The sequence below is a fragment of the Falco peregrinus genome, chromosome 2, assembly GCF_023634155.1.
Source record: "Falco peregrinus isolate bFalPer1 chromosome 2, bFalPer1.pri, whole genome shotgun sequence".
NCBI lineage: Eukaryota > Metazoa > Chordata > Aves > Falconiformes > Falconidae > Falco > Falco peregrinus.
The window spans coordinates 111,640,705-111,667,855 of NC_073722.1; the positions used below are offsets into that span (position 1 = coordinate 111,640,705).

Sequence of the window (27,151 nt, forward strand, 5' to 3'; positions counted from 1 at the left end):
TAATGCCATCATACGAAATACATGAAGCTGTTTTTCTGACAAATGAAAACTACCTGGTCAAGTAGTTTATATGGCGTGCATGCTACCTTACAACTAATAGTTCATCCACAGTGTAACGAGAGAGGCCAGCTGCTGTTGGGAGACGATGTCTGGTTGCACGACAGCAATGAGTGATTTGTATGGCAACTCGTGTTGCTGCAGCACTGGGGAATTAAGTCTGTAAGAAAATGGTGGATGTGAAGAACAGATACTGCTGTTACACAGAGTTAGTTTCTATGCAGCTGATGCGCTTAGCCTAGTTTATTTCATGGAAACTTTTAAGCTGGATCTGGTCCAACATCCAGGGAAGCCTATTGCTGCCGTTGATTTGAGTGGGTTTTATATCGAGCCCATTGAGGTCTCCGATTGCAAGTAGTTCAATAGGGGTTTTATTTTTTTCTTCTTAAGTTTCCATAAGCATTCAGCATTAGGTTAATGGCTTAGCACCGACTGGAAGTTTTAAAATTGAATTTTGCCTTGGAAGGATTTGTGCCGTGGAAAGTCAGAACAGTCAGATCAATGGCACAAAAACTTGTCCTCCGCGCAAGGAGAGCCTCCGGGTGCCTGGCTCGGCAAGGCACCGTGGAGAAGCCAGCCACGGGGAAGTAAGTATTATGGCACAGCCACCCACGCTGCCAGAATATTGTAGAAATGGTTTACCTTGGGCATGTCTTTTTCTCTATTTGGAACACTCCACTGCTTCCAAAGGGTGTTTGGGGTGAGGAGAAATTTGGGGTTTGACCTTTTATGTCTTGCCATTGGAGAATTACCCTCAAGTGTTACAAATTGGGAAGATCTCCCGTCAGTCCAGATCATGGATGAGAGAAGCACGTGTTACTCGCAGAGTGTGAGTTAAATTCTATTTGCCATTGTTCACAAATAGAAGATTCTTTTTCACCCGCTTACAATAACTAGTGTGGCAGAAGAAAAAAGTATTTAACATGTTTGCATTTGTCCATGAGAGGTTTAAAGAAAGACGCCAAAAACCCAATAAGCTGTTTGAGCTGCAGCAATCCCAGGTTACATAAATGGGCCGGGGTTGCCGAGGGATTAGTCGGTGGCATTACTGGTGGTGATAAGCCCTCCCAAGTTCTGCTTGCTTTTCGCTCAGTTTTATTTTAGAAACGGTCAATCAGCCACATTTGAAAACTGCCTGGGGTTAATTTCCAAGGCTGTTGGGGTTAGATTCCCGCCAAAGAAAGAAGGAAGGAAAATTTGAATTTTGGGAACACTTAGGTTTTTAAAAGCATCCAGTACTCTGGTATTAGTCTCGGGGTCCCTGTATGGGAGCCGAGTTGTTGAGAGGTGGACTACAGTTTTTCACTGCCGGGTCCTTCTGAAAACTCCTGCCTTGCTTTATTGGTGGCTTGTTTATCCATCTCAAAAACAGATCCAACAGTATTTTCAAAAGGCAGCTATTAAGGGCACTTTAAGTTTTTAAATGCCTTTGGGTCTGCCTCAGTGCTTAAGTGGACCTTTTTACCAGTGCTTTTTAAGATAAATAGTAAGTGTAAAAATAACTGTCTTCCTCCCCTGTCAGGCAGAATAAAACTTAAAAACTTGATCCCCTTCTACCTATTTGTTTGATTCAGTGTGTTTGTACTTCTCATCTTTGGATCATTTGCTCGCAGCTTCCAGAGCAGCAACTGAAGGATGACAGAGGAACTACGTGCTAATTTTTATGTCAAAAATAGCTTTCACCTTTAAACGCACAAGGCTCAATGACTGTTTTCTAATCAGAAAAAGAATGCCTGAGCTTCTATTGCGAATTCATTTTACAGCTGTGTTCAGATTTGCCTGTCAGTCCCTAGTTAAAATTGAGTACTGAGGTCTTGACCTAGAAACAAACCTTTTTTGGTATTGGTTTGGAAAAAAGTATTTCAGCACTAAGAGAAACCAAGCCAAGCTGTCCAGCTAGCTCCCTCGCAGCAGCCTGGCGAAAGCGTTAGCGTCACGTCGTTTCGCTGTACATTGCATCTCCTGGAAGCCCAAGTAAAGAGCATTGGGAAAGCCGGGCTTACGATTTTTAAAAATAATAGGGTTTTTTTTTTGTTCTTCAGGTTTCTGGGCTAATTTGAATAATTTTTAAAAGTCCTGGGTTTTTCTTCAAGGAAGCATAAACGCTTTTTGAAAAGGAGACGTTTGTAAAACATTTCAGCATGGGCATCTGAAATCACTGCTTGCATCAGAGTGTAGACCTTTGCTTTCCTCGCGAAGCATTTGCAATAGCTACCTCCAACATCAGCCCCTTCAGTAAAAAAACAAGGGGCGTTTTCAGAATGTGTGGAACCTTTTGTTTTTCAGAGAAGCCAGAAATATTCCAGTCACCATTTCACTTAGTTGTTCTCACCAGCTGTCAAGACAAAAACATTTGTGTTCTGTGTTTTCCGTGCAAGGTTTGTTTTTCAGGGAAATGCCAATTTAGTTGGAACTGGCTGAATTAAATTTGCTATTTTAATTCCTCATAGTTGTGTATTTCTATTCCCATTTCTTTTTACTTCCTAGTGTCGTTAGCAGCTAAGACCCATATCAGAGGACAGTAAAGAAACGTGATAAAATCGCCTGTTTCCCCTGAAATGAGCCTGGATTAGGAAAAGAGTTTGCAGTCAACAAAGCTCACTGCAAGGTGCAGTGTCCGGAAGAGATGCTGATCTGCCTTTAACTTTGGGAAAGCAAATGCTGCAGCACGTGTGCTCGTACGCGCTGAAAGCCCAAGGTTTGCCTCCAACGTTTGCATTCTGAACTGATGTCTGCGTTCCTTGTCAAAGCCTGACAGATTTTTAGCCAGGCTAAGGATCGCTCAGCTGCCAGATGCGGATGAAACGAGGGAGCGGGCAAAAACCTCTGCATGGAGGGCTGTCCTGTGGGAGAGCTTTGGGCTGTCCCATGGGCGTGCGGGGGTCTGGCACCCACAGCCGTGCTTCCCAACGGGTCTGGCCTGCCACGGCAGGGTGCTGCGGGAGGCTGGCGTGGGTGCCCCGAGATGCGGCGTTCCTCCCGCAGCGTGTCTGGAAGCGTTTGGAGAGCGACGAGGGAAGTGGAGGCCCTGACCTGCTGCCGCTGGCGGTCTCTCTCCGCTCTCTGCAAAACGGGAAGTGTTTGCCCTGTGTAAATTGGCTGCTGTAATTAGTAAGAGGTTGCTTCCCGGCCTGAGCCGTTCCACGGTATGGCTGCAAGCTGTCAGGGGCTGTGGCGCTGGATACGGCTGCGTTCTGTCTGTGGCCCAAGCGAAGCTTCTTTATAACCCGTGTGCCGCGCTCGGCCCCTGGGGCAGGAGCAGGCATCCTGCTCCTCACCCCGCCGTGCCTCGGGCTGCTGGTGGGCTACGAGCCACGGGCCAGGCGCGCTCCGGAGCGCGGAGGCGACTGAAAACCGGCCCTGGGGAGCCGCGCTCCTCGGAATGCTGTCCTGCCAGACCCCGCAGCCGGGGGGCCTGGGGCAGCGCCGGGGACCCTCGGCTCCCGCGGATCCCGCCAGGGGCCGGGCAGAGCCCGGGGGGCGGCGGGGCTGAGGGGCCCGGGGGCGCGGGCTCCCGCGGCCAGCGGCCGCCTCGGCCCGGGGAGGGGGGGCGGTGACCCCCCGAGGGGGGCCCTGAGCGACCCCCCGTCGCCGCTGCATTTCGGCCCGGCCGCCGCTAGGCCCCGCTCCCGGCGCCCCCCCCGGGCCGCCCCGGCCCCGGCCCCGCCGCGCCGCCCCCAGCTGCCGGGCACGGCCGCCCCCGCCCGCCCGCCACGTACGTCTCCCGTCCCGGCTCCCTTCCATGGTTCCCGGCGCGAGTGGTGCCCGCCGCCGCCCCCGCAGCGCCGACCGCCGGTAAGGGGGGGCGGGCCGGGGCTCTTTGTGCGCCGGGCCGGGCTGGGCCGAGCCGCGCCGGGCTGGGCCGGGCCGCGCCTGCCGGCCTGCGCGGGTGGCGGCCCGGAGCGCGGCGGGCCCCGGGGCTGCGCGGCCCGGCCGGGGCGGGGGCAACGCCTGGCCGAACCCGGGGAGGGCGGCGGGGCCGGCGGGGCGGGGGGCGCCGCCGGTTCGGCCTCCGCTGGGGCCCGCGCAAGGGCGGCCCGGGGCGCGGGGGGCTGCGGCCGGGCCCGGTGCCCGGCGAGGGGCTGCGCCTGTGGCGGCTGCCCGGCCGCCCCTCTCCGGAGGGCTGGGAGCCGGGCCGGGCGCCGGGCGGCCGTGGGCCGCGGCCTGGCCCCGCCGCTTCGCCCGGCCCCGCAGCTCCCGGCCGCGGCCGTTCGGGGTCCTCGCTCCCGCCGAGCACCGGGGGGTCCCGCAGAGGCCGTCCCGTGTGGGGAGGGCCCCTGGGGATGGGGGTGTCCCTGAGCCAGCCGCCGCGGCGTGGCTGGGTGCACAGGGCAAAGCATCCCCGTCCCCATCCCGTCCCGGTCCCCATCCCCATCCCTGTCCCTATCCCATCTCTATCCCATCGCCATCCCATCCCCATCCCACCCTGCTCGGGGCTGGCAGCAGAACCGCAGACCCCGACTGTGGGGCAGGTCCGGGCAGCCACCTCTGCCCCCAGGGCATCGCCACCCCCAGGTTTGTGTTTCGGTGGCTTCCCGCCACGGGATGTCACCCCCTTCCTCTGCACCTGTTCGTCGAGCGATGCACTTGGTACCCCGACATCTCAGCCGGGTCACAGCACAGTGTAGGAGCCGCAGCGGGGCCCTGGCGTGCCATGGTGTTGGGGGGCACCTCCTGGGCTTGGGGTTGTTGGTGGGCCTGTGGCCGTGTCCCCCCATAAGGACATAACTCTCCTCACCCGGCGTTCCCGGCCAGCGCTGAAATTGCCGCCAGTGGGCTGTGGGCAAACGGCAATGGGGAAGGGTTTGAGAGCTGCCTCGCCTGGGGAAGTCACTGTTCAAAGCAGCGCTCTCGTGCACTGTCTCCTCAGGCGGGTTGGAAAGGCTCATTTTTATTATTTTTTTAAAAAAAGCAGTGGAGTCGCACCTCCTCCTCACACCTCCTCCTGCTGCTACCGCTGACAACAAACGTGGGGGACGGAGCAGCAGGGATAGCCGGGCGGGAAAGCCGCCATCCTGGGCTGACCTCTGGGTCTGCGACTGGGGCTCTGCTGACGGGGCTGCCTTGTGGCCGGGGAAGCTGTGGCTCTTCTCGCCTCCTCCTCATCCATCTCTAACGACACAGGCTGAAGCAGCATCTGCTCCACTGCAAAGCTTTTTGTGATTTTCATGAAGGTTTTCACATGGAAGTACCCGTCTGGAGCCTGGCGCCAGGGCAGTGAGACCCCAGGGGAGCCGCTAGAAGAAAGCTTTTGGCGATCCGTGTGGCAAAGGAGACCCAGCCCGTTGTCTGCTCACTGTGCCTTTTGCTCCCTGTAATTGTGCACCCTGCTCCTGCGGCCTTCCCTGCCATGATGTCTGACCAGCCCAGCAGTGCCTGCCTGTGCCACAGTGAGGATGTGCCTGATGCTGGCACAGCTTTACATGCCGATCCCTGGGTGCTCACAGCCCCTTGTGCTGCTGGTGCCTCTGGTTGCCAAAAGCGTTTCCTTCAAAGACGGGTCAAAGGCGCCCATCCTCTTCCCAGCAGCAAAGTTCCCAGGGAAGTTTTGACTTTTTCAGCATTATTAAAAACAGAGCTTTCAATTTAAAAAAACCTAATGGCGTTGAACCCACGCACTGGCACCTAACCCTTTCCCCTGGCTGGATGTGTAGCATGGGTTAGCAGGCTTTGCTGTCGTGGCAGGGCGGTGGTCCCCCTCTGCCCCGCGCTGATAAGAGCAAGCAGCGAGTGAGTAGTAGTGAGTGCTTGGTGCTTCTCTGCCTGCACAAACACCCTCCGTGGGGGTGAGGATGCTGCGTACTGACGCTGACATTTGGAGGGGAACAGCCAGGAGAGGAGCCAGAGGGTCATTTGTGCCTGGTGTCTGTGCCATGAGGGTAAAATCCCAGGGTGGGACCTGCAGGGAGGGGGCTGCTGCTGTAATGCTCCGGGTGTGTTTGCTGGCCAGCATCGCAGGGTGCTTGTGATCAGAGCTGGGAAGCTTTTGGGTAGCATCAGTTAGTGATGGTGATGATAATTGTATGCTATAAAATAAGAAAAATACTTGAAGTAATAACGTGGAGCCCCTCATGGGTGTGTGAGGCGGTAATGTGTGGTGTGGCTGGGGTGGCAGCGTCACTGTCACCGTGGTTGGTGTGTGGAGGGATGTTGGTTGGAGCTTTGCCTCTGCTCGGTGGCACTGGGCTTGTAGCAGCAGTTCAGGGACCAGGTTTTCCCAGGCCTTGGGTCTGGTTTTGGCTGGTCTGCCGGTTCCCTGGGGACGGCGCAGGAGCTGGATGGGCACAGCAGTGCACAAGGCAAGCAGAGCAGGGAGCCTTGCTGGCGAGATGGTCCCTAAATGGAATAGGGAGGTTGGAATGGGAAAGAAACCCACCCCAGCTGGATGGAAAGCCAGCTGAAAATAATGGGAAATGAAAACAGGGGGAACATCTGGGTCCGGCTCTTGCACCGCTACCAACGGGCATGGGGCAGCTGCCACCTCTGGGCAATGGTGGTTGAGACTTGGCTCCTCTGTCAAGCAGCCCTGCTGGCGGCGTGTCCCCACCACTGCTCTGGCAGTGCCGAGACGGCCGGTGTCCCGTGAGTGTCGGCCACCAACCAGCCTCTTCTCTGGCCCAGGGGGCTCCCTGTGTCCACTCTGGTGCTGGCAGTGCTGGGGGGGGGCAGGCAGTGGTGCCCCCGTCCATGGTGCCCTTGTCCCGCCCTGCCGGCCACCTTTGATGCGGGTGAGTGGCAGGTCCATTGTGGCCCCTTTGTGCCTCCCTCCGTTCTTGGGGTCCTCACAAAACCTGCCATGGAAACCAAAGCCAGCCGCTGCCCCAGGAAACTGCAGGCGCAATTAGGAAATGCAAATATGAATGCAAATTCCTGCGCAGCTTTCCAGGGCCCAAAAAGTTGTCCCTGGGCCACCGATGTCCCTGGGCTTCTGGTGTCCCCAGCTGCAGGGACGGGGAAGGTGTTGGGGTAGGACTGGGCGGGCAGCAGTAGCTGGGGTGAGCCCCTTTTGGGGTGCCTTGGGCTCTTCCCTGGCTGCCCCGTGCTCAGCAGCAGGAGGAACAGGGCATCTCAGCCCGTGCTCAGCGGTGACTCATAGGTGACAATATGACATTGATATTTTTTTCCATCTTCTTGGTTGCCCAGCGACAAACAAACAAACAAGTGCCTTAAAACCCAAAGTAACTGCCTTGCAGGAACTGTCCCCTCCTGCCACGGTTGTGCGTGGCTGGGCTCCAGTGTGTCCCCATCGCTGCGGGTTCCTCCTGTATCTTCTGGGGTTTGTTTTGGGGAGATAACTCTCCTTCTCATATCCTCTGCAGCTGCAGGGTGCGAGCCTGGCAGAGGGAAGGCAGGCTGCTGGCTCGCCGGTAAGGACCCTCCTTGCCAAGACACACCAAGAATAGATGGAAAAGGAGGTAAAATCCACCCACAAATAACTCCAGGAACCACAAACACTTTAGGTCTTTATTTCTAGGCGGCATTTTATGAGCAGTGGGTACTCTGGCCCTTCCTCAGGTCCCCAGAGGAGCGTGAGTGGGTGGAGTGGGGATAATGGAGCTGAAGGGGCTGGAGGAGAGAGTGGGGAGGTTGAGGATGCTGACCTGAGCAATTCCCCCAGGAGGAAGCAGTAAGGTTTTCTTTTCCCATCTGCTGGTGGAGCTGTAGCTAGGAGCTGGGGAGCTGAGGCTGGCACGTGGAGGGCTTCGTCCACAGCCATAATCCCTGTGGGGAAGGGCAGATCCTTTATGTGCCGATTCGAGTCCAGTCTAGGGCTGTACTGCTTAAATCCAAGCATTTGTTGATGGCTTTTGTTTTTCCAGTCTGCAGCCCCTAGGTCCTTTCCTATCGGCAGCTGAAGCGGTGTGGGATATACATCCCCATTAGTGGTGCTTTCCCCCAGCCCCAATCTGTTTTTATTGCTGGGAAATGAGCTCTGACTCCTGGAAGTGGTATTTCTTCCTTCTGCTTGACAGCTTGTCGATCCCTGCCTCTCGCTCGCTTCCCCGGGGAAGGCGCACGCAGCTGAGCACGCAAGCATGCCGGCGATGGAGCCTCGCGCTGTCCTTGGCGTGGGAAAGCAGGGCTTGAACAGGGGGGAAACAGGCCAATCAGCTCCAGAAAATGGGGCATGGCATGCTGCTAGATGGGTTACAGTGACATTCAGGCTCAAAGCTGATTTCAGTATTTGCCTCGGTTACAGAGTCAGTTCTAACAGTGGGGTTTTTCTGTGCCACCACGCTTTTGGGCAGTGGTGGAACGCACATGAGTGCAACCTTTGCAGCAGCCAGGAAGCTCCGGGGAGCACAGGGAGGTACCGCAGGCTGCACCCGCACCCTCCTCTGCCCTGCCTTCACCTCCAGGTGCCATCTGTGAGGGGGCGGGCAGGATGGGGGGACCCGGAGCCTGGGCACAGCTTGCAGCAGGACCCTGCTGGTGCTCTCCCTCATGCCTCCACAGAGCCAGGCTGGGCATGGGTTGGGAGGGAATGATAGCCAGAGCCCTGGCCGATGGCGCTGGGTTGTGTTGGAATCATGTGCTGGGGCTGTAAGGCAGCGATGGGGGTGGGGGACAACCTTTGGAGAGGATTCCCACGCTCCTGGAGTCTAAACTGTTAGTTATAAAATCCTTGTGGCTTTTAATCTCCCTGGCTGGCAATTGCCATGGTCAGGCCAGTGCAAAGCAACTGGGACGGGACAACGGTGAGGTTGTATGTGAATTAGTTTTGCAAACAAAAATAACGAGACAGAAGCGAGATGGGAGTTTGAAGAAGAGCGCGACCTAGTCTGGTGGCTGGGCACAGTACGTGGCTGGTGGGCGAAGGGGACAGTGAGCAGAGCTGCTGCTTGGGGGCTCTGAGTTTCCCTTGCTGCTGAGAAACAGGGCTGTGCTGCCACGGGAGCAGGCTACTGCTCAGCTTGAAAGGAGACTGAGAGCTTATCTGAGCGTTGGCCTGGCTTCAAATCCAGGTTAGCATTCTGTATACTTTCTGTATAAAACTGAGATGTGCTGTGATGGAGCAGAAGGAACAGAGCAAACTTGGTATTTCGGCTTCCAAGGGCTTTTCTGTGCCGCGGTGAGTCCTGTTGTGCTGAGGATGGAGGAGCCTGTTCTTGAGGCTGGCAGGAGGGGCATGACGTATTGGTGTTAATTAAATATCTGTCCCTGGCGAGGTATAGCGTTTCAAGCAGGTTCTCCTCTGCTGAGCAATGTCACCCGGCGCGAGGGAGGACAAAAGACCAGCGCAATTACAGTGTGACGCCGTGTCCCAGGACAACGAGGGTACAGCAGCGCCCGAATTGTCGGCTCGGCACTTTCGTGGGATAGCTTGCATCAGCCATATGGCTTAGTGACTCATAAAAGAAAAAAAAAGCTTCTCCATTTGCAACTTAATTAGTCCCTTTCTTCCCCTTGGTCTTGGCTCCCAGCGATCCCAACTTGTAAGTGCGGTGCTGAGAGGCACTGCAGTCTGAGCGGGGCTGCGGGTGGCTCCTGCCAGCTCCTGCCTGTGGCATGGCAGCAGCGCAGGCTCATCCCTTGTCCTGGGTGCCGAGGGATGGGCAACCACGCGGGGTGGCCGGTGTGTGGCAGGCGGGCATCAGGCAGGAGCCTTTTCACTGGCCTGATGCCACGTGTCGCTGCCTTGCCATGCAGCAAGGGGCTGGAGAGGAGGGGGAAGGCAAGGAGTCCTGCTGGGGAGGGTGGGCTGGTGTCTTCTGCTTCACCTCTGCACCCACAATACCCGCAGGACAGTGCCGGGGCTCCCTTGGCTTCCCTGGAGAGGCTCTGCTGGGACGTCTGTGCCCACTCGCCTTCCTGGAGGGCAGGGCAGGAGCTGGCTGGTGACCGGTCCAGCAGCATCCCTGCTCATCGGTATGGTCAAATTGTCATGAAAACCCCCAGGAAGGCAACAGCTTCGGACACCTGCAGCTCTTCTCTTTGAAGCCAGCTTATTCCTGCCCGCTCATCACAATCTTCCCGTTGCTGCATCTCCCTGTTGTCCCCCCGCAGCACCCTCATCCTCTCCCCAGGGACGCCTGAACTGCAGACGTGGCGATGGAGGTGCAGGACCTTCCTGCCTGGGTGCCCCCAGCATCCTGGCGGGTTTCACCCTGCCCACCATGTGGAAACCCAGGGGCTTTCCTCCTCCCCGGCCGTGGCTCGGTGTCCCGAGGGGGGTTGCCAGCAGCCCGCGCAGTGATCACCTCTAAAGCTTTTCACCAGACCCTAATGGCCAGGAGCCTGTCCTGGTAAATAATTCACCGTGCAGTCAGAGTTTTACTCAACTAATTTTGTTTCCATAGAAACTTGTGCGGTCTCACTGCTCCATGGAGCCTCAGGCGAATCAATACGGGTTTTTTTTCCTTTGCACATTAAGCGATGGCCCTTAAACCCTGACGGCAGGAGCTGGAGGGTAGCTGGGCAGCACCTCGGTGCCGCCTTCTGCCTGTGTTGGCCCCGCTCTGCACTGCCTGTCGCCGACAGGCTGCCTGCCTTTGTGGGATGCCCTGGGCCAGATCCTGCAGAGATGCTGTGCACCACCAGGCTGGGGCAGGGTCAGCCCAGTCTAATTCCAGTCCATTCAAGTCCACTTCCAGTATGTTCCTGCTATGCAAAGAGCTGGAGGGGAAGGGGCTGCTTCTGCTCAGGCTCTTTCTCCATTTTTCCCTCTGGTCCCTTAATTTCTTTGACCCCTGACCTAAAATGGCAAATTAGCATTTGTGAATCAGCCGTGCTAATTAGCTGGGGAGTGGGGCTGACCCTGCCCCCAGCCTGGGTTTGCTTTCGCCTGCTCCCCCTTAGGTGCTTGCTGACCAAATCTAACCCGAAAATTGCTCGGAGGTGACTTCTCTGCACCCCCTGACTTGAGTCCGACTCTGGGGAGAGCCGCACACCTTTGTCTCTGCAGGAATTTTTATTTTCTTTCACTCCCTGCTGCTTCCCGGGGCTTTTGTGCCGAGCTGGGAGCACAAAGGGAGAAGAAGGGATAAGCAGTTAAAGGTGGGTTTGTGTGACATATGGCGCGAGGGCTTTGCGTGACGGCTGTGGCCGGCACAGGGGGGGATGCGAGCAAGCGTGGGGGTGCCTGGGCTTCCCTCCTGCGAGGCTGGAGATGGGTGGGTAAACTGAGGCAGGGAGTTTGATGATGGGTGCAGGGCTTTCCCGTGGGACAGCGGCAGCGCTGGCACCCGGACCATGCTGCTGCTGCTTGTGCCTTTGCACCGGGCAACACTTGCTCCTCGTAGCCGTTTCAAACGAGCTTTAAGCTGATTTTTCAGCTGGAACATGTGTGTTTTGATGGTGGTGGTGAAAGCCGGAGGAGGAAAGGTCACCAGTGTTCAGCCACCTTGCAGAATAATCTTACATCGGCCTCTCCGCTTTAGGCAACCTCTTGCATCTAATTTATTACATGTTGATATAAGGTAGAGCTGAACAGAGATGCAGTTAAACCATACAAAGGGATGCTGGTTACTTTAACCGCTTACACTTGCTTGACCTATTTTTTTTTAATCTCTTCCTGGAAATCTTATTTCATGTTTGAATTCTCTCAACTATTTTAGGAATGTCGTCCTACCAAGATCAAATTACCTTCAATGAAACCAGTGCAAGGCAGCCTCCAAAAGCAGGCAACTTTTTGATCAAGATCTAGCGCTACCTCATTAATATAGGCTTAGTTTGGGGCGGGGAGAGGAGGGTGGCTGTAACTCTGGCCTGGCAAATGTGTGAAAGCCCAGGATTAGCACGGCACAATGCCGAAGGGCAGGGGGCTGGCTCTGCCCTCCCTTGGCAGAGAGGGCTGGAGGCATCCCGGTGTGGCTGGCAGTGCCAGGACCTCCAGTGCTGGGCAGCCCCCTTGCAGATCCCACTGCATCCCAGCACTGGCGGGGAGAAGATGGGTGCTTCGGGTGCTGCTCTGGGGGTCGAGGGGCCCCTGGCAGAGCCGTGTCCAGCTTTCCTGCCCCAGCTGAGTGCGGCCCCCCAGCTTTTAGCTGGGTGTCGTTGGTTTATGAGCCGTCTGGGTGCTGTGGAAGGCTGACATTTGGTCGGCTCACAAAGGGCCCTCATAAATCTGTCTGGATGGATGGCATGGCTGGCCACAGCTGGGCGAGCAATGGGTGCCCCGAGGCAGCAGCAGCTGACGCTTCTTCTCTTAAACATGGTTATCGTGCATCTCAGAGCGCAGGTCTGGCCACGGGCTCCCCAGTAAAGCCATCAGGTGAGAGTGCTTGAGCAGTAACACTGATGATGCCGGGTGTCGGGACCAGAGTCACTCCGTGGCTCTCCCTGGTCCCCTCTCGGCTGCTCCTCTGGCCTTGAATGCTGCTCTCTGAGCCAAGAGGGGAATTTTGTTTTGCAGAGCTACGTGCTGCACAGGTTCTCAAGCAGGGCTTACTGCTGCTCTCCTTCCTGATTGCTTTTTACTTTGAAAAGGGCTTAAACCCAGCCATTTTAATATGAGGTAGAACAAGTATTAAAGAGGATCCTCAGGTGCTTATTTGTTTCCGTGAAAAAGGATTTGCTTGCAAGCAGTTTTCCCAGGCTGTGGGCCCTGGAGGTGGGCACACACATCCCCTGAGGCAGACAGAAAGGTGACAGAGGGGATTTTGGAGAGACTGATAAAGCCCCATCCTGCACATTCTCGGCATGTGCTCTGCCTTTCAGTTTGCTGGTAGACACTGCTGTAATTTTTGTTCCCCATCATTTACTTTTCATCCTAGTCTTAATCCTATTGTAATCGCACCTGCAGCCACAGAGCGGTCGTGTTCCTGGACTTCTTGTGCCTGTATCCAGCAATCCCTTTGCAGGGGCTGGCTGCAGGCAGACCTCAGCAAATCTGCTCTGGCCGGAGCCATTATTTCCTCCGGGAGTCTTCCCTCCAGAAGATGGGGCGCTGGCAGCTCTCGTCTCTGGATAATCCTGTGCATGGAGATGCCTTCTGCGCTTCTGCTCCACATCCCCCCGCTGAGTCATCACAGGCCTGGGCTCGCAGCCGCCGCTGCCGAGCGATGGTACCCCCAGGGAGCGGGTGAGTGCCGGCCTGGGGGGAACAAGCACTCCGTGGTGTCACCCCTGTCCTGGCTGCAAAGGGGGGTCATGGCTCCAGCATGTTTGCAAGAATGATCTACAAGCAGAGCATAGCAATAGCAGGGGAAAAGGGGCTGTTTTAGCGGTGTTTGAGCAATCCCATCTGTTGTCTGAGCTGCAGCAGGCACTGGGGAAGGGAATATTCTCGTTTGCACTTGATGCCAAAGCTCTTCCCCATGCTGCAAGCCATCAGTCCCAGTGCTTTTGCAGCTGTTTGCTCCTCCGTTTGGGCTGCATTCCTCGCAGAGCAGAGCAACTGTTGTTTCCAGCATGACATTACCAGTTCAGCCAACCCCTGGGATTATCCAGCTGCTCATCTGCGCTGTTCCTGGATGGCTGCTGGCTGAGCTGCAGGCAGCCTCTTCTGTGCCTTGCACCGTGCTTGCTCCTGCCTGGAGCCGACCCGAAGCGCCTGCAGCCTCTGGGGCTGTCCCAGTCTGCTTTTCCAAGGCATCGAGTGCCCCATGCCCGGGGCTGGGTGAAAACCAGCTTTGTAGAGGCGGGGTGCCGGCTGGCACCAGGGGGGACGTGCTCCCCCAGGCTGTGCATGCCTTATCTGGTCCCCAAGGAGCCTTATTAAGGGTTTCTCGTGGCTGCCGACGTCCTGTTCTTGGCTCTGGCTCAGGCGAGGACAGATCTGAATTGTGCAAGTTGTTAGTGGCTCGGGTGGGAGGAAAGGCAGGGTGCACCCATGGGCTTGCAGGGGTGAGCCTCCTCCCCAAAGGTCGGCTTTTGTTTGGTTGCATTTTTTTATTTTTGAAGTGAGGACCTAATGGCAGGAGCTGGACCCAAACATGTGCTGATGCCTGAGTGCAACGTGCAGTGTGAAAGCGACCCTGGCCGTGTGCTGGCAAGCATCCTGCCCTGTCCTGGCTAGGCAGTGATGGCGAAACCTGCGTGGGCATTTCTGGTGCTAGCCTCCCATCCTGGAGTGCAGAGCTGCTCCAATAAAAGCTCCTGTGGACATGGCAGCATGGCAGCCTTTCCTGCCGGTCTGCCACTACAGCGTTGTGGTGGAAGGGGCAGTGCTGGCTCTGTGCCTGGTCCCCAGCCTGGTGTTGGGATGTCACCTGGCACTTTCTCCATGGCGCAGGTCAGTGCTGGGACCAGCCATGGCTGCTGGACACGGAGGTGGCTCTGCTGGGAGCTGCCACCATGTCTCTGGGGTGAGCTGGGACTAGGCACTGCCTGTGCCCCATGACCCTGCTGGGATGGGAGGCTTTACCCTGCGCTGGTGGGGGGCACGGGGGCAGTGCCAGCCCCACTGGGGTCCCGGCTGCCACCTTGCTGCTCCCTGCAACCTGTGGGATGGGGACATGCACACCCAGAGCTTGCAAAGCCTTTAAGCTGCTCCTGTGCTGGGTGCAGCAGAAGGGCAGAGGATTATGCCTGTGCCTGGGTTTAGATGAATGAATAACAGCATTCAGGGTCCTTTTTGCGTGGTAGCAGAGCAAGAACTATTTTAAGACAGGAAGAAAGTTGATGAGGCAACAGCTAAATGAGTCATCACAGCCTTGTTCTGCAAATGGGGGACACAAGGTGAAGAGAAGCCCAGTCTGCACCCTGTCATGCCCCAAGCATGCCCATGCTCATGCCTGGGCTGGCAGGCAGACACCAGCTTTCTTCTTTCCTTTTTGGGAAATTCAAAGGGTTTTGCTTTTCCTGGCGTCTTCCCAGCCCTTCACTGACATTACAGAAACAAGGGCCAGAAATGTGCCAAGCCCCTTCCCCATGCTGGCAGCTGGGGGTCCCACTGCCCTCTCCACTGCTCGCCTGAAGATGCTGATGCAGATGAGTAGGAATTGGGGAGGATCCTGTCAATGCAACTGCGGGTTTATCTTTTAAATTAACTTCTGACGATGCGATGACTTGCTTTTCTCTGATGTTTAACTCATGCTGGCGTAGTGGTTTGTATTTCTCTGTGTTAACAGCAGGACTTCAAAAATGGGCTTAAAAGCCTGCATTTGCAGTGCTTCACCACAGCCACCTCTGCCCACAGTGGTGTTTGCCCATGGGGCACGCCAAGCTGCCCTGGGCTGTGCTGGGGGCACTGGTCTGTGCTGGGGGCACCAGCTGCACCTTGGTTTTGCCCAACGTGCCCTTCGCAGCAGCCTCCTGCAAGCCCCGCAGCCTGCGGCCGTATCTCAAGGGTGGGGAGGGTCCCAGCAGTGTGATCCCTCCGGGCTGTTTGAAGGCAGATGTGCAGCAGAACCTCCTTGGCATATAAATATCTTGTCCGCGTCCCTGATTTAGTTTGTGTTCTGACCAGAAGCTTTCAGTTACTTGGCGTGCTGCTGCGCTCAGCCCTGCTACCCAGGACGGGCTGAGATTTCAGTGAGATGTCCCAGACCGTCATGTCACGTTGACTCACATCTTCCCCTGAACAGAGGCGTTTGCATCGGGAGTGGCCGGTTCCCCCCTGGCGAGGCAGAGGGGTCGCAGGGGAAGTGCCAGCGCCTGGCAGTGGTGGCCTTTGTGGTTACAGGGAAGACCTTAAATATACGCTCAAAGATCAAACGCTGGGAGATGAAGAGCCCCCAAGCAACAGGTGCTTCTTGATACTTTATAGATCTTAGGATTTTTAAATAGATCTGGGGATTTCCAAGCCCATTTGCTCATTTTGGGGGCTGATGGTACTATTTGAGGTTTATGGGCTAGCATGTCATTGCTGAGCTAACGGCTCTCTGCAGAAGCTTTCATCTTCATATTTGGGTCATGTGTATGTTTGCAGTGTATCCTATATGAGCAGTTTTCCCCTTGATGTCCAGGCACTTTCCCCATCCTCCTGGAGTAGCCAAATCTTTTAAGGAGCGTGAGTATTCTCTGAATATGTTATAACTCAATTTCATATGTGACTAAACCAGCCATGCAATATTGCAATTAAAGAATAATACCAGAGGTGTGAACAATGCCGGCTTTTTGCTATGAATGAGTCATGGTAGCAGAGGAGGAACCGAGAAGCAGTATTTTATTAATTGACTCCAGCAGATTTATTTGTCCTCAGTGAATAGAGCCGGGCAGGGCTGTCGGAATTGTTCCTGCTCTGCTCACACAACACTGCTCCGCGCCTGGCTCCTGGCAAGCTGGAGCAGATCCTGGGGACAGAGAGCGACGCGGGGATGGAAACAGTTCTCAGCTGAGCGATCTGTTAAATGTATTTTGTTAGCAAGTGGGGAGCGAGCTGGGGGTTGCTGGTGCTGTTTGGCAATGGCCCCTTGTGCCCAGCAGTGATCCTCCTGCTGCTTTTCCACAGGTCCTGTCCTGCGGGGTGAGCGAATGCCACAGGGAAGGTGGCACCCCATACTCAGCCAGGGACCACTTGCCCTTGGCTGAGGTGCAGGCTCTGGTCGGGTGCCTGTGGCGGTGGTTGCACAGAGCTGCATTTCAGGCTCGCTCGTGGGGCTCAGCGGCACACAAATGCACCCAGGATTACAAAAAAAAACAACCAGGGAGGGAGAGCAGAGCGTGCCTATGGAGCAGGAACCATCCCTTGTCTTCTGGAGCTGTCAGCGATTCCTCTGGGTACCAAGCCAGAGCAGGGCTGTCCCTGGGGATGAAAACAGGGGTTAACTTGCATTGCAAAAGTAACCTTGTACCAGAGATCACACTGAGTTTCCCACGTTTTGCAAGTGCCTTTTGCTCTCGGTAGCCTCTGGAAGCCCCTTGGAGCAGCTGGGGGCTTCCTGCTGGCGTGGTGGCCAAGGCTGGGCGAGCGCTGGGGATGTGGCTGTCATTCACGGCCTCGCTACGGGCAGGGGGGAGCCCGGGTGACCTTCAGAGGTGACTGCTGCACTTAATGGCTTTGAATCTGATTATACCCTGTTTCGCTAAGAAGTGTGCTTGGCACGTTCTTCTGAATTAAATACCATTTTAGGGACAGTTATCTTGAACTCTCTGCCTGCCCACTTAGGAAAAAGCCTTTGAAAATGATATTATGGATCTAAAGTGTTCCTGGGGTAATTCTGCTTCAACAGTGGAGTTAATCCAGAACTGAATTTGGCCCTGCATTTCCAAATGAGAAGCAGTAGCTTTATAATCTGTTTATGGTTTTAAAGTGAATGTTAATCTTGGATTTGGTGGCTTTTCCCAAGGGTCGATTTGCCGTGCTGCAGAGTATTTTAGCCCCCTGCTCTGAAACTCTGAGCCGACTCAATTTTTTATTTTAAAGAGAGACTTTACTGTGTTTATAAAAACATGTCAAACCTGGAAATGTTAAATCCAGGGAGCCTTTGGCCGTGGAATTAATGCCGTTTCTCTTACCTTGCGTTTTGTTTGTACAGCACCTGCCGTGGCACATCCAAGCTCTGGCATCGGTCCCGCTGCGGGGATGGGGTGGTCCCACGAGGATGTGGCTGGATGGGTCAAATTGAATCAAATGGTCTCTGCTAAGATGCGGGATCTCACGGTGCCTCTGGGTGCTCTGTCCCGTGGGTGACTTTCTCCCCTCTCCCCTCCACAGGTGGGAGGATGCTGCAGCGTGCCGGAGGCTGACGCGCGGTGCTGCTGGCCAGGGGGAGCGGGACCCCCGCTGCCCACCCATGCTCCCCGCCGGCTGCTGGGGCAGCGCCCCGTGACAAGTGGTGGTGGGCGCCCACCTCGCTGCAGCTGGGACCGCAGCCGCTGTGGCCCTGCGCCAGCTGCCCCGCCATGACGAGCCTCTTCCGTCGGAGCAGCAGCAACGGCAGCTCACGTGGCGGCTCCTCCGCCCAGGAGCTCAACAACAGCCGCCCTGCCAGGCAGGTCCGCCGGCTGGAGTTCAACCAGGCCATGGAGGACTTCAAGACCATGTTCCCCAACATGGACTATGACATCATTGAGTGCGTCTTGAGAGCTAACAACGGCGCTGTGGATGCCACCATCGACCAGCTCCTCCAGATGAACCTGGACAGCAGCGGCTGTGACGACAGCTCGGACTCGGAGGACAGCATCCCTGCCGAGGTAACCCCCGTCAGTGGCCTCCATGTGTGGCTGTGGGTGGGGGCTCCCTGCCTGGACTCCTGGCTGCCACGCTGGCCCATCATGAGCGGGCGTCTGTCTCGTCCTGCCTCATTTCTGCCCAAGCATGGTGCTACTCGGCTGCTGCAGGCAGGCAGAGATTTGAGTGCCCAATTCGGCAGATCTGGAGTGTGCAGCCTGGCTGGTTTGTCTTGGACAGTGCTTGAGGCTCAAGCTGGAGTGCTCTCCCACCCCAGAACGCAACAGAGACCCTTCTGCTGCTGTCAGAGGGGCACCCCAGGGCTGCATGCACCCCAGGGCGGGCTCAGCCACCCACCTGAAATGCAACACTTCGTCCCTTGAGAGCAGCATCTCCAAACTCCACCAAAAGCTCCGCAGTGCAGGGGGGACAGTGCCAGGAGGTTGCCCTGATCCTCTCCGCAGTGACATTCAGCCTGTGCTGTCCCCACTTTGCTCCGCACACGGGGGCCCGCATTTCCCTGGCTCGCCCTCACACTGTCCTCTCGCCCTGCAGATCTTGGAGCGGACCCTGGAGCCGGACAGCTCGGATGAGGAGCCCCCTCCTGTCTACTCCCCTCCCGCCTACGAAAGCCAGGCGTTCCGAGGCCGCTACCCCCGCGCACCGCCCACCCCACCGCCCAGGTGAGCCCCCAGCCCCATGCCACGGCTGCACCGTGCCTTCTGCTCATGGTGGCTGGCAAAGCACCCTGTGCTGGCGCCCGAGGGGTCCTGCTGTGTGTTAGCTGGCCCCAGCAAGGGGCATCTGGCATCAGTTCATTAGGGTTGGGCGAGACCAAGCCAGGGGAGATGAATGGAGCTCACAGCTGGCTAAAAAAATCCCTGCGAGGCCCTAAAAAGCGAGCAGCTGAGGGGCCTGGAAAGCTGCTCCGGCAGTGTGTGGAATGGCAAAAATCAGCTACCGGGGGTGGGGAGTGCTTGCCTCTGCTCAAAAACACCAGGTGCTGGGCAGCCGGGGCCCCACGCATTGTGGCTCTCGGCAAGGGCGTCCTCGGATTGGTTTGACTTGCTGCTGCTGGATCACTGAGCCCCAGGGGGTCTCTGGCCCCGGGGGTGCGGGCTGTCCCCCAGCAGCACCGGCTCGGCTGTAGGCTTGGGGCTTGCAGGAAAGCCCTGGCCACCCCTGTGCCAGCTCCCTTGGGGTGAAGGCGCTGCTGGCTGTGCAGGCGGGCTGTGACATCTGGTGAGAGACATTCATCAGCTTTGTAAGCAAAATCCTGCAGTGCTGGGGCTCCGCAGGGCTGTTTGCTGGGAGTCTGAGCAAAAAGGGGAGGAGAAGGGAAATCCAGCTCGCACAGTTGCAGGGCAAGGCTTGAAATGCAGCTCCCAAAGATTCCAAACTTGCTAGGACAGCTTTTCACTCCCCAGAGCTAACACCATGGGTCTGGGAGGTGCACTGTGGGTTTTTGGTACCCAGGACCCCTCGTGTAGCCGGGGCGGGGACTGCCATGCTGGGCCCTGTGCCCTGCTGTGGTGGCAGACGTCGGGTTTCTCCCTCACCAGTGGTGCTGTCTGTGCTTGCCCCGCAGGACAGACGTGCCAGGGCCCGGCAGCACCCCAGTGCCTGGGCACTACAGGAACTGGAACCCGCCGCTCCTGGGCAACCTCCCTGAGGACTTCCTCCGCATCCTGCCCCAGCAGACTGCCAGCACGCAGGTGAGGCTTGCCGCCCCTTCCAGCCCATGCCCTGGCTCCACGGTGTGACACGGAGCACCAAACCCCATCCTTGGTCACAACCTGCAGCGTTAGAGCTCTGAAAGCATCTGGGTGCTGGCTGCGGACCAAGCTGAAAGTCTTGGAGTGCATCTTGTTGTTCAAGGCGAGGCTGAAGTGAGCAAGGTGTGAAAGAGGACTCTCCCAGCGAGGCTTTGATATTTTTCCTGGTGTTTACTTGGCAGTTAGTGCCAGTAATGCCGCTTGCAATAAGCACCTAATATTTTAAATTACTTGAAAATCTTACCTGCTACCCTGGTGAGGTAGGGACCAGGACCAGCATATGCTGGGGGAGAGCGGCACTGCCAGGGCACAAGGGTTGGTGCAGTGGAACTTGGGTGGAAAATGTAGTGCAAACCAGAGGATTTGGCCCTAGGAAATTGGAGTCTGCATGTGTTTTGTGGCACTTTTGGAGCCACAAGGCTTGGGGTTGTGGGTGCCTTCCTGCCTGCAGTGGGGACAGACAGTGCTGGGCACCCAGCTCGGCTCCAGGCACGCTGCATGCCCGGGGCATCCCTCGGCCCCTTTGCTAACACTGGAGCCAGCTCGTAAATGAGGCTCCTGTCACAGCAAGGGGCTGGTGGGGGTTGCAGGCACCCTGCCTTCCCCGTGCATCAGCTCCTCCCTCCCCTTTTGGCTCCAAAGGTGGCCTGCCACGTTTTCATAAATGATTGCCCTGCAAGTTGAGCTTCGTGGGCTATATTACCTTTCTGGGAATAGGAACGTGCCAGTTCATTTGGGCTCAGGGGGAGGAGAGGAGCAGCTGCCCTTTTCTTTCCACGGTAATTGTGTGATTTTGCTTTTTATGTGTCTCTGAGGGCAGCTACAAATCAGATAAATATTGTATGCAAGGATGAGGCTGCAGCTAGAGTGCAGCTCTGCTGCTCCCCAGGTGCAACTGCTCTGGGAGCGGGGGTAGAGCATGAGGTGCCTCGCGCAGGGATGTTTGTCAGTGGAAATTGCAGTCTCTGCTTTTTAGATAGGGGGAAATAAAAGCAGTGACACTGGCTGAGACCCTTCTCCCTTGCCTCCGCACCAGATTCTATCTTGGTTCAACCCCATTGTTTAAAGCTAAAAATCTTGGCAAGTCTGCACTCTGCAGAGAAGCTCTTCTGGAGGCACCAGTTCCTCCCTGTGCCACGCTGACCCCAGACCAAGAGGTCCCCATTCCCACATGGGATGTCCATCCCCTCCTCCCTCCGCCCGGTCCCCCTTCCTGCCGGGCAGAGGCAGCAGTGCCCTGTCCCCTCAGTCCCCTTTGCAGCAACACTGCCCCGAGCGCAGCCAGTGCGGGAGGACGGTTGCCCTGGGCTGTCGGGCGCTGGGTGTAGGAGGGAGGGACCCCGATGGGGAGCAGCAGTCGATGGCCATCAGGGCTGCGGGTGCAGCAGCATAACAGAGGAGCAAAAGGCCAAGGTCAGTCTGAGGCGCTGCTGCAGGGAGCCTCCTGTGTGTGCCAGCGCGGGCACTGAGACCACCGACCGACCTCTGCCGCATCTGCCTCTTGCCCAGGGCTCCCACGGCTGCCGGCAGCCTGTGCCACGGGGGCTTGCCCCACGTGGCCAGGGCTCCCTGGAGCAGGAGCGGCGGTGGAAGCAGTACCTGGAAGATGAGCGGATCGCACTCTTCCTGCAAAATGAAGAGTTCATGAAAGAGCTCCAGAGGAACCGGGATTTCCTCCTTGCCCTGGAGAGAGGTGAGAAGTGCCTTCAGAAACCTCTGCTTTTCAGGTGCATGCCCCACTGTTGCACTGGCTGCTAGCGGCGTTGTCCGGCTCATGCCAAAGTGGAGCCAGCGCAGGATGCGGCCAGACTGGTGGTGGGTGGTCTGAGCTGCTGACACCAGGCAGTGGGCTGCTCCCCACTCTCGTGGTGCTCAGCTGCCTGACACGAGGCTGTCCTCCCCCTGGCCACCTCTCTGTGGTGTCTCTGGCAAAGCCCAGCAAAATCCCTAGCAAGGAGCCTCGGAAATGCCCTCTGAGCCCAGCCTGGCCCGTGCACCCTGCCCAGCTGTGTGCCCTCCCCAGGTGCTGGCAGGGCCTGAACTGGAGAGCAGTTTTGCTGTGATTGCTCCTTCCCTGTCACCACACTCGTTCCTGGCTGGCCGGCAGCTGGCTGCTCACCTGGCGCCACGGGCAGGGCTCGAGGGTGTCAGTGGTTTTGCTGCTGCTGAGCAAAGAGCTGCCCTTTCCCTCCCTTGCACAGCTGCCGGCTCCAAGCCCCGCGGCCGAGGGGCCATCTCCCTCAGAGGTCTCGTTGGTGCTTTGCAGGGTCCTGGCACATCCTCATGGCAGGGCTTGTCCCCGGCCACCGCGGCTGGGAACCACCGGAGCACTCGCCGCATGCTTGTGGTGGGTGGGTGGTTCGTGGGCTGCGGTGAGAGGAGCGCTCCCGCCTGCTGTTGTGGGCTCGCATCTAAGTGCTTGTGGTTGCCAAAAGGGTGAAGCCCGAGTTCCGTCCCCTGCCATCAGCCTGTCCCTCTGCAGCTGTGGGGGCTGTGAGGGGAGAGGGGAGCAGAGCCACATGTGCTGCCTCGGGGGTCTGATCAAGCAGGGCGCCGGGCTTTTTGTTTTTCAGATCGATTGAAATACGAGTCAAAAAAATCCAAGTCGAGCAGCATTGCTGTCAGCAGCGACTTCGGTTTCTCCTCCGTAATATCAGGTAACTTACAAGATGCCTGTGAGCGGTGCCTCTTGGCAGCGGGATGCCCCGCAGCTCCTGTGTTCCCAGCCCTCTGCCCAGCTGCCTCCAAAGTGGCTGCGGGGGGAGGAAACTGGCTGGTCCCTCCCTGCTGCCCCCCCAGCACGGGAGAGGAGCTGGTGGGTGATGGGGAGGGGTGCTGCTGACCTCCCCACGTGGAGGTGCTCCTGCATCCTGCCTCCCTCCATCCCTGCGGGTGGAAAGGCTGGGATCCTCTTCCCAGGGGAGACAAAGCCCTCCCTTGTCTTGGCCAGAGCGGAGGATTGTGCCGGGGAGGCATGACTGTCCCTGGGTAATCCTGATTAACCTCGGTGAGCAGAGCAGCTGCCCAGAGTCAGAATTAGAGCTGGTGTCTGTTGGTGGCCCCGTGCGGGGGCAGGCGAGATGCAGCCGCCATGGCAGAGCTCCACGGGGCACACAGCGCTTCGGGGGCACCCGCGCCTGGGGGAGGGCATGGGCCCAGGTGGCCAGGAAGACATGGCTGCTGGGGTCTCTGCTCCACCTGAGGCACTGGGCCACCTGAACGTCTGTTCCTGATCCAGTGACCCAGCCATCCCCGGCGCTGAGCATGGGCATGATCTGATAGCCACCGTGCAGTCAGTGCCAGGGTAATTTGGGGCTGCTGTCCCTGGAGCAGCCCAGAGGGAACCATCCTGCCCTGCAGTGGTGCTGGTGGTGAGGCTGAGCTGCTGCTCACCCCACATCTGCTCGCAGGCAGCTCAAGGTGAGCAGCCCCGCAGGGCTAAGGGCATGCTGCCCGCTGGCAGCTCTGCACCCACAGGCTCAGGGGCTGTACCCGCAGAGGGTCCTCGCCCGGAGCCAGCCACGGGGTGCCACTGCCCCCATCCTGCTGCGTTTGCTCAGCTTTGCTCGTGGCAGGGCTGCGCTTCACTGGCGCTGGAATTGGGTCACAGAAATGATTTGTCTCGAGCTGCCCCTCACCGCGCACGCACTCCCAGTGACCAGATGTTTGCCTTCCAGGTGACATAGCCCCCTCTGTAACCAGCGAGGCCGGCAGTGCCGTGTCTGATGATGCCTTATTCAGAGACAAATTGAAACACATGGGAAAATGTGAGTTGGTTCGCAAGCTCCGGGATGCCTGCGAGGGCTGGGGGGAGGTGGGAGCCTGCCTGTGTGTGCACATTGGCCGGTGCACACACGCGTGCCAGCACGTATGCGTGTGGGTTCCTTATCTCCTCTCTGGGCAGCTGGGCATGCATGTCCCCATCACCCTGGGAGCCACGCAGAGGGCTGGCACAGTGGCATGCAGGGCACAGGCCATTGCGCGCTGCAGTGGCACCTTGTGCTAAGAGGGTGCTCAGCCTCAGCACTGGCGCTTTGGGGTTGAGTTTCAAGCTGCATTTTACAGCCCTGGGCTGGTGCATCCTCGCCGCACCAGTGCTCTCCTGGCCCTCAGCAGTGGCAGGGAGCTCCTGTGCCTCACGCTGGGGCTGGGCACCAGCACAACAGATGGGAGATGGAGACCTGGGTCTTGGCGCCCTGGTTCTGCGCAATCCGTCTGTCCCTGGTGCACACGTGGGTTGTGGTGTGAGCTGAGGATGCAGGTGGTGCTGGGGAGTAGAGGAATTTCTGGGCAGAGTTTGTGTGGATCCTAGAAAAGCAAGGTGAGGGTTTGCAGTAACTCTCCATTTTCCAGTCCTTTCCACTTAGCGAGTCACAGCACACCTCTCCCATCGCAAAACAGACCGAGGTCTTTGGGGCAGCTTGAGTCCGGCTGCAGCCACCTGAGACACTGAGGATGTGTGGGTCAGTCGTGGGTAGGGAAGGTCACAAAAATCCCAGTGAAAGGGTAAAAACGTCAGCACCCCCTGCCAGGGACCGGTGGGGAGCCCAGGGCATCACTGTAGGGTGTTGGTGAGGAGCAATCACACTGCTGGTCCTGGCTGTCTCCTCCCCATCACCCCTGGCAGCTTTGGGAGGGTCTTGGGGTGAGACCCTCAGCCAGCTGCTTCCTTCCAGCCACCCGCAAGAAGCTGTTTGAACTTGCCAGAGCCTTCTCCGAGAAGACAAAGATGAGGAAATCAAAAAGAAAACACTTGTTGAAGCACCAGGTGTATCCTAAAAGGGGCTGGGGAGTTGTGGGGGGGTGCGGGGCTGTCAGAATGGCCTCACTCGGGTGCTCCTGGGGATACCCAAGGCCATGGTCTAGTCTGGCTGGAGCCTCCCGCTGCCTCTGACGGCTGGGCCATGGCTGGGAAGGGCGTTTGTGCTGCCACGGCCACGGCCTGGCCACACGACTGGTTTTCCTTAGCAGAGGGTGCAGGCTGGGGACAGCGGCTTCCACAGCAAATCTTCTCGATGATGTCGAAGGACATTCATGTGGTAAGAGATGGCACGCTGTGCCGTGCTGTGCTGTGCTGTACTGTGCCGTGCTGTGCCGTGCTGTACTGTGCTGTGTGTGCTGTGTTCAGCATGGTGAGCTGGGTTCTCGTGGGGTCTGGCCACATCCTGCCCCACACCATCGCTCTGCTGGAGGTGGCTCCCATCAGCTCTGTGCCAGGGCATGGCCACCCATGCCATGGGCTCATCCCTGGTCCCACGCAGCTCTCCTGTGACAGTGTGCTTGCAGGGGTGGCCAGGGACAGGATCTCCTCTTTTCGGGAGCTGCAGGGGCTTGCAGCTGGGCTGTGTGGCCCTGTGGGATGTGAAGCCCAAAACTGGGGCACAGTCCTGGCAAATCTGTTGTCAGCCGAATTTGCACAGCAGCAGGGCTTGGCAGTGGGTTTTGTGTCAGCCTGGGCCACCCCGGGCTGGCTCAGGTGGGACCACATGGCAGAAATGCCCCATGGGCCAAAACTTCCTTCCAGTGTTCTCAGGTGTGTTCTGGCAGAGGGTCCCCGTGTCCCAGTCCCTGGGAACTGTCTGTCTGGGCCAGGAAATCCCTGCTCGGGGGCAGAGGCTGGGCTGCCTCCTCGCTGGGGCACCCAATGGAGCTGGGACCTTGGTGCAGAAGCCGGCATCCCAGCGTGGAAGCGGCTGCAGCCCCCAACAGCCCCTGCCTGCTTCTACCTTCCAGATGAAGACTTCCAAGCGCGGAGGCAGCAGCTCCGGGAGGAGGAGGAGACGCCGAAGGAAGGGCAGTAAATGGTAAGAGGTACCTGGGGATGAACGCTTCCCAGTGAGCGTGCGAATGGTCCCGTCCATCCGTCTGTCCTGGCTGGAGGAGGGGGCTGCATGCTCGGGGTTGGGTCCAGAGCGTGTCTGGGTGGGGACGAGCCCCGTCAGCTGCTGCGGGTGCAGTGGCTGGTGACAGCCCCAGGTGCCACGATGTGCTGGTGCTGGCCACGGTGTGGTGAGGCTGAGCACGTGCTGTTGTCCTTCCTTCCCCTTCTCCTCCCCTGCAGGTCCCAGCGCTGGGATTTCTTGCTGGCACAGAATGTGCACAGGGCTTCATAAGAAGATGGCTGAAAAAGGAAAAAAAACACCCAACAAATTACCCAGTTTTTTGGCTGTTCCCCCTCTGCTGTTGTACTCCTCTGAAGTACAAGTATTGAAGTGAGGCACGATGTTTTCTTACCAGTGGTTTGAAAACAACTTATCCTATCTAGCAAATCAGCCAAAAAGGAAAAAAAAAAAAAGGAAAAAAAAGTCGGCAGCTGATGTGAGCTGCTGTAGAGGAGCCAGCGGAGCTCAGACTTGGGAGGAGCAGCGTCCTGCCTGCGCTCTCTGTCCGAGCAGCATCGCAGGAGGAATGAAAATCAGTTGTACTAACGAGGACGCATTCATGTGTGGGATCTGCTTGGCCGGAGCACTCCTGAACATATCTCTGTAGCGATCTGATGTAACTTTACTCTGCACACACAGGAAAAAAAATCAACCACACGTGAGAAAGTGAACCTAACAGCTGTTGTCTACTATCGCTAGGGGTAATGAGCAGAGATTCAGATCAGGTAATAGTCAAATAATATAAATTGTTTATAAAAGGAAAGGCCTTCTTTTCCTAGGCGTTTCACTTTGAATTAAACCTTTGCCTTTGGCATTGCTAAAACTGCCTTGAAGTAACGGACGCTTTGTGCTGCCACGGGCCAGGACGGCGGGGCAGCACCAAGGGCTGGATTTCACACCAGTGTAACCCTCACTGCCGAAGCATGTCCCGCCAGGTGCGGTGTGCTGGTGGTGGTCCTGGCTGCTGGGCAGGGCGCTCGGTGGCTCCAGGGATGCCCCCTGCTGTAGGTAAGATGCCAAACCTGAGCCAGGGGGTTTGCAGCTGAGGCCGGCGGAGGTGTTTTCGGCACAGAGAGTTTGCATAAGGGCTTGTGGGCACTGCTGGATTTGGTGCGGGGCTGGGGCTGGCGCGGTGGCAGGAGCAGAGCACCCTTCCCGTGCCTGCTGTGGGGGCTTGTCTCTACGGGGAGCGCAGCAGAGGGCTGGGGGGCCGGCAGGCAGCACCTGAATCGTTGCAGCCTTCAGAGATGCTGTCAAGCTAAAAATAATTACGTAAACAAATTCCTTCCCAGTGTAAGTAATGAGTGACGAGCATAAAGTCGGAAATCGCTCCCGCCAGCGCATTTTCTTCTCCTTTATCGGCATAATCTGTTTACTGCTAAATGCAGGAGGTGGCTATAGACGTGCCTGTTTTATTTGCTGGCTCCTGTGAACCAGCA

At 57.3% G+C, this 27,151-nt stretch overlaps 1 protein-coding gene across 1 annotated transcript; it reads left to right on the top strand.

Annotated features, from left to right (window-relative positions):
- Positions 1-42: 42 nt before the first annotated feature.
- On the top strand, positions 43-26,539 carry CUEDC1 (CUE domain containing 1). Its single transcript, XM_055794569.1, has 11 exons — positions 43-3,852; positions 17,600-18,078; positions 18,611-18,738; positions 19,644-19,770; positions 21,340-21,523; positions 22,404-22,487; positions 23,508-23,597; positions 24,507-24,600; positions 24,811-24,869; positions 25,564-25,634; positions 25,892-26,539. The coding sequence occupies exons 2-10, from the start codon at positions 17,788-17,790 to the stop codon at positions 25,629-25,631; spliced, it is 1,125 nt and encodes a 374-aa protein (XP_055650544.1). The 5' UTR covers positions 43-3,852; positions 17,600-17,787; the 3' UTR covers positions 25,632-25,634; positions 25,892-26,539.
- Positions 26,540-27,151: the final 612 nt, after the last annotated feature.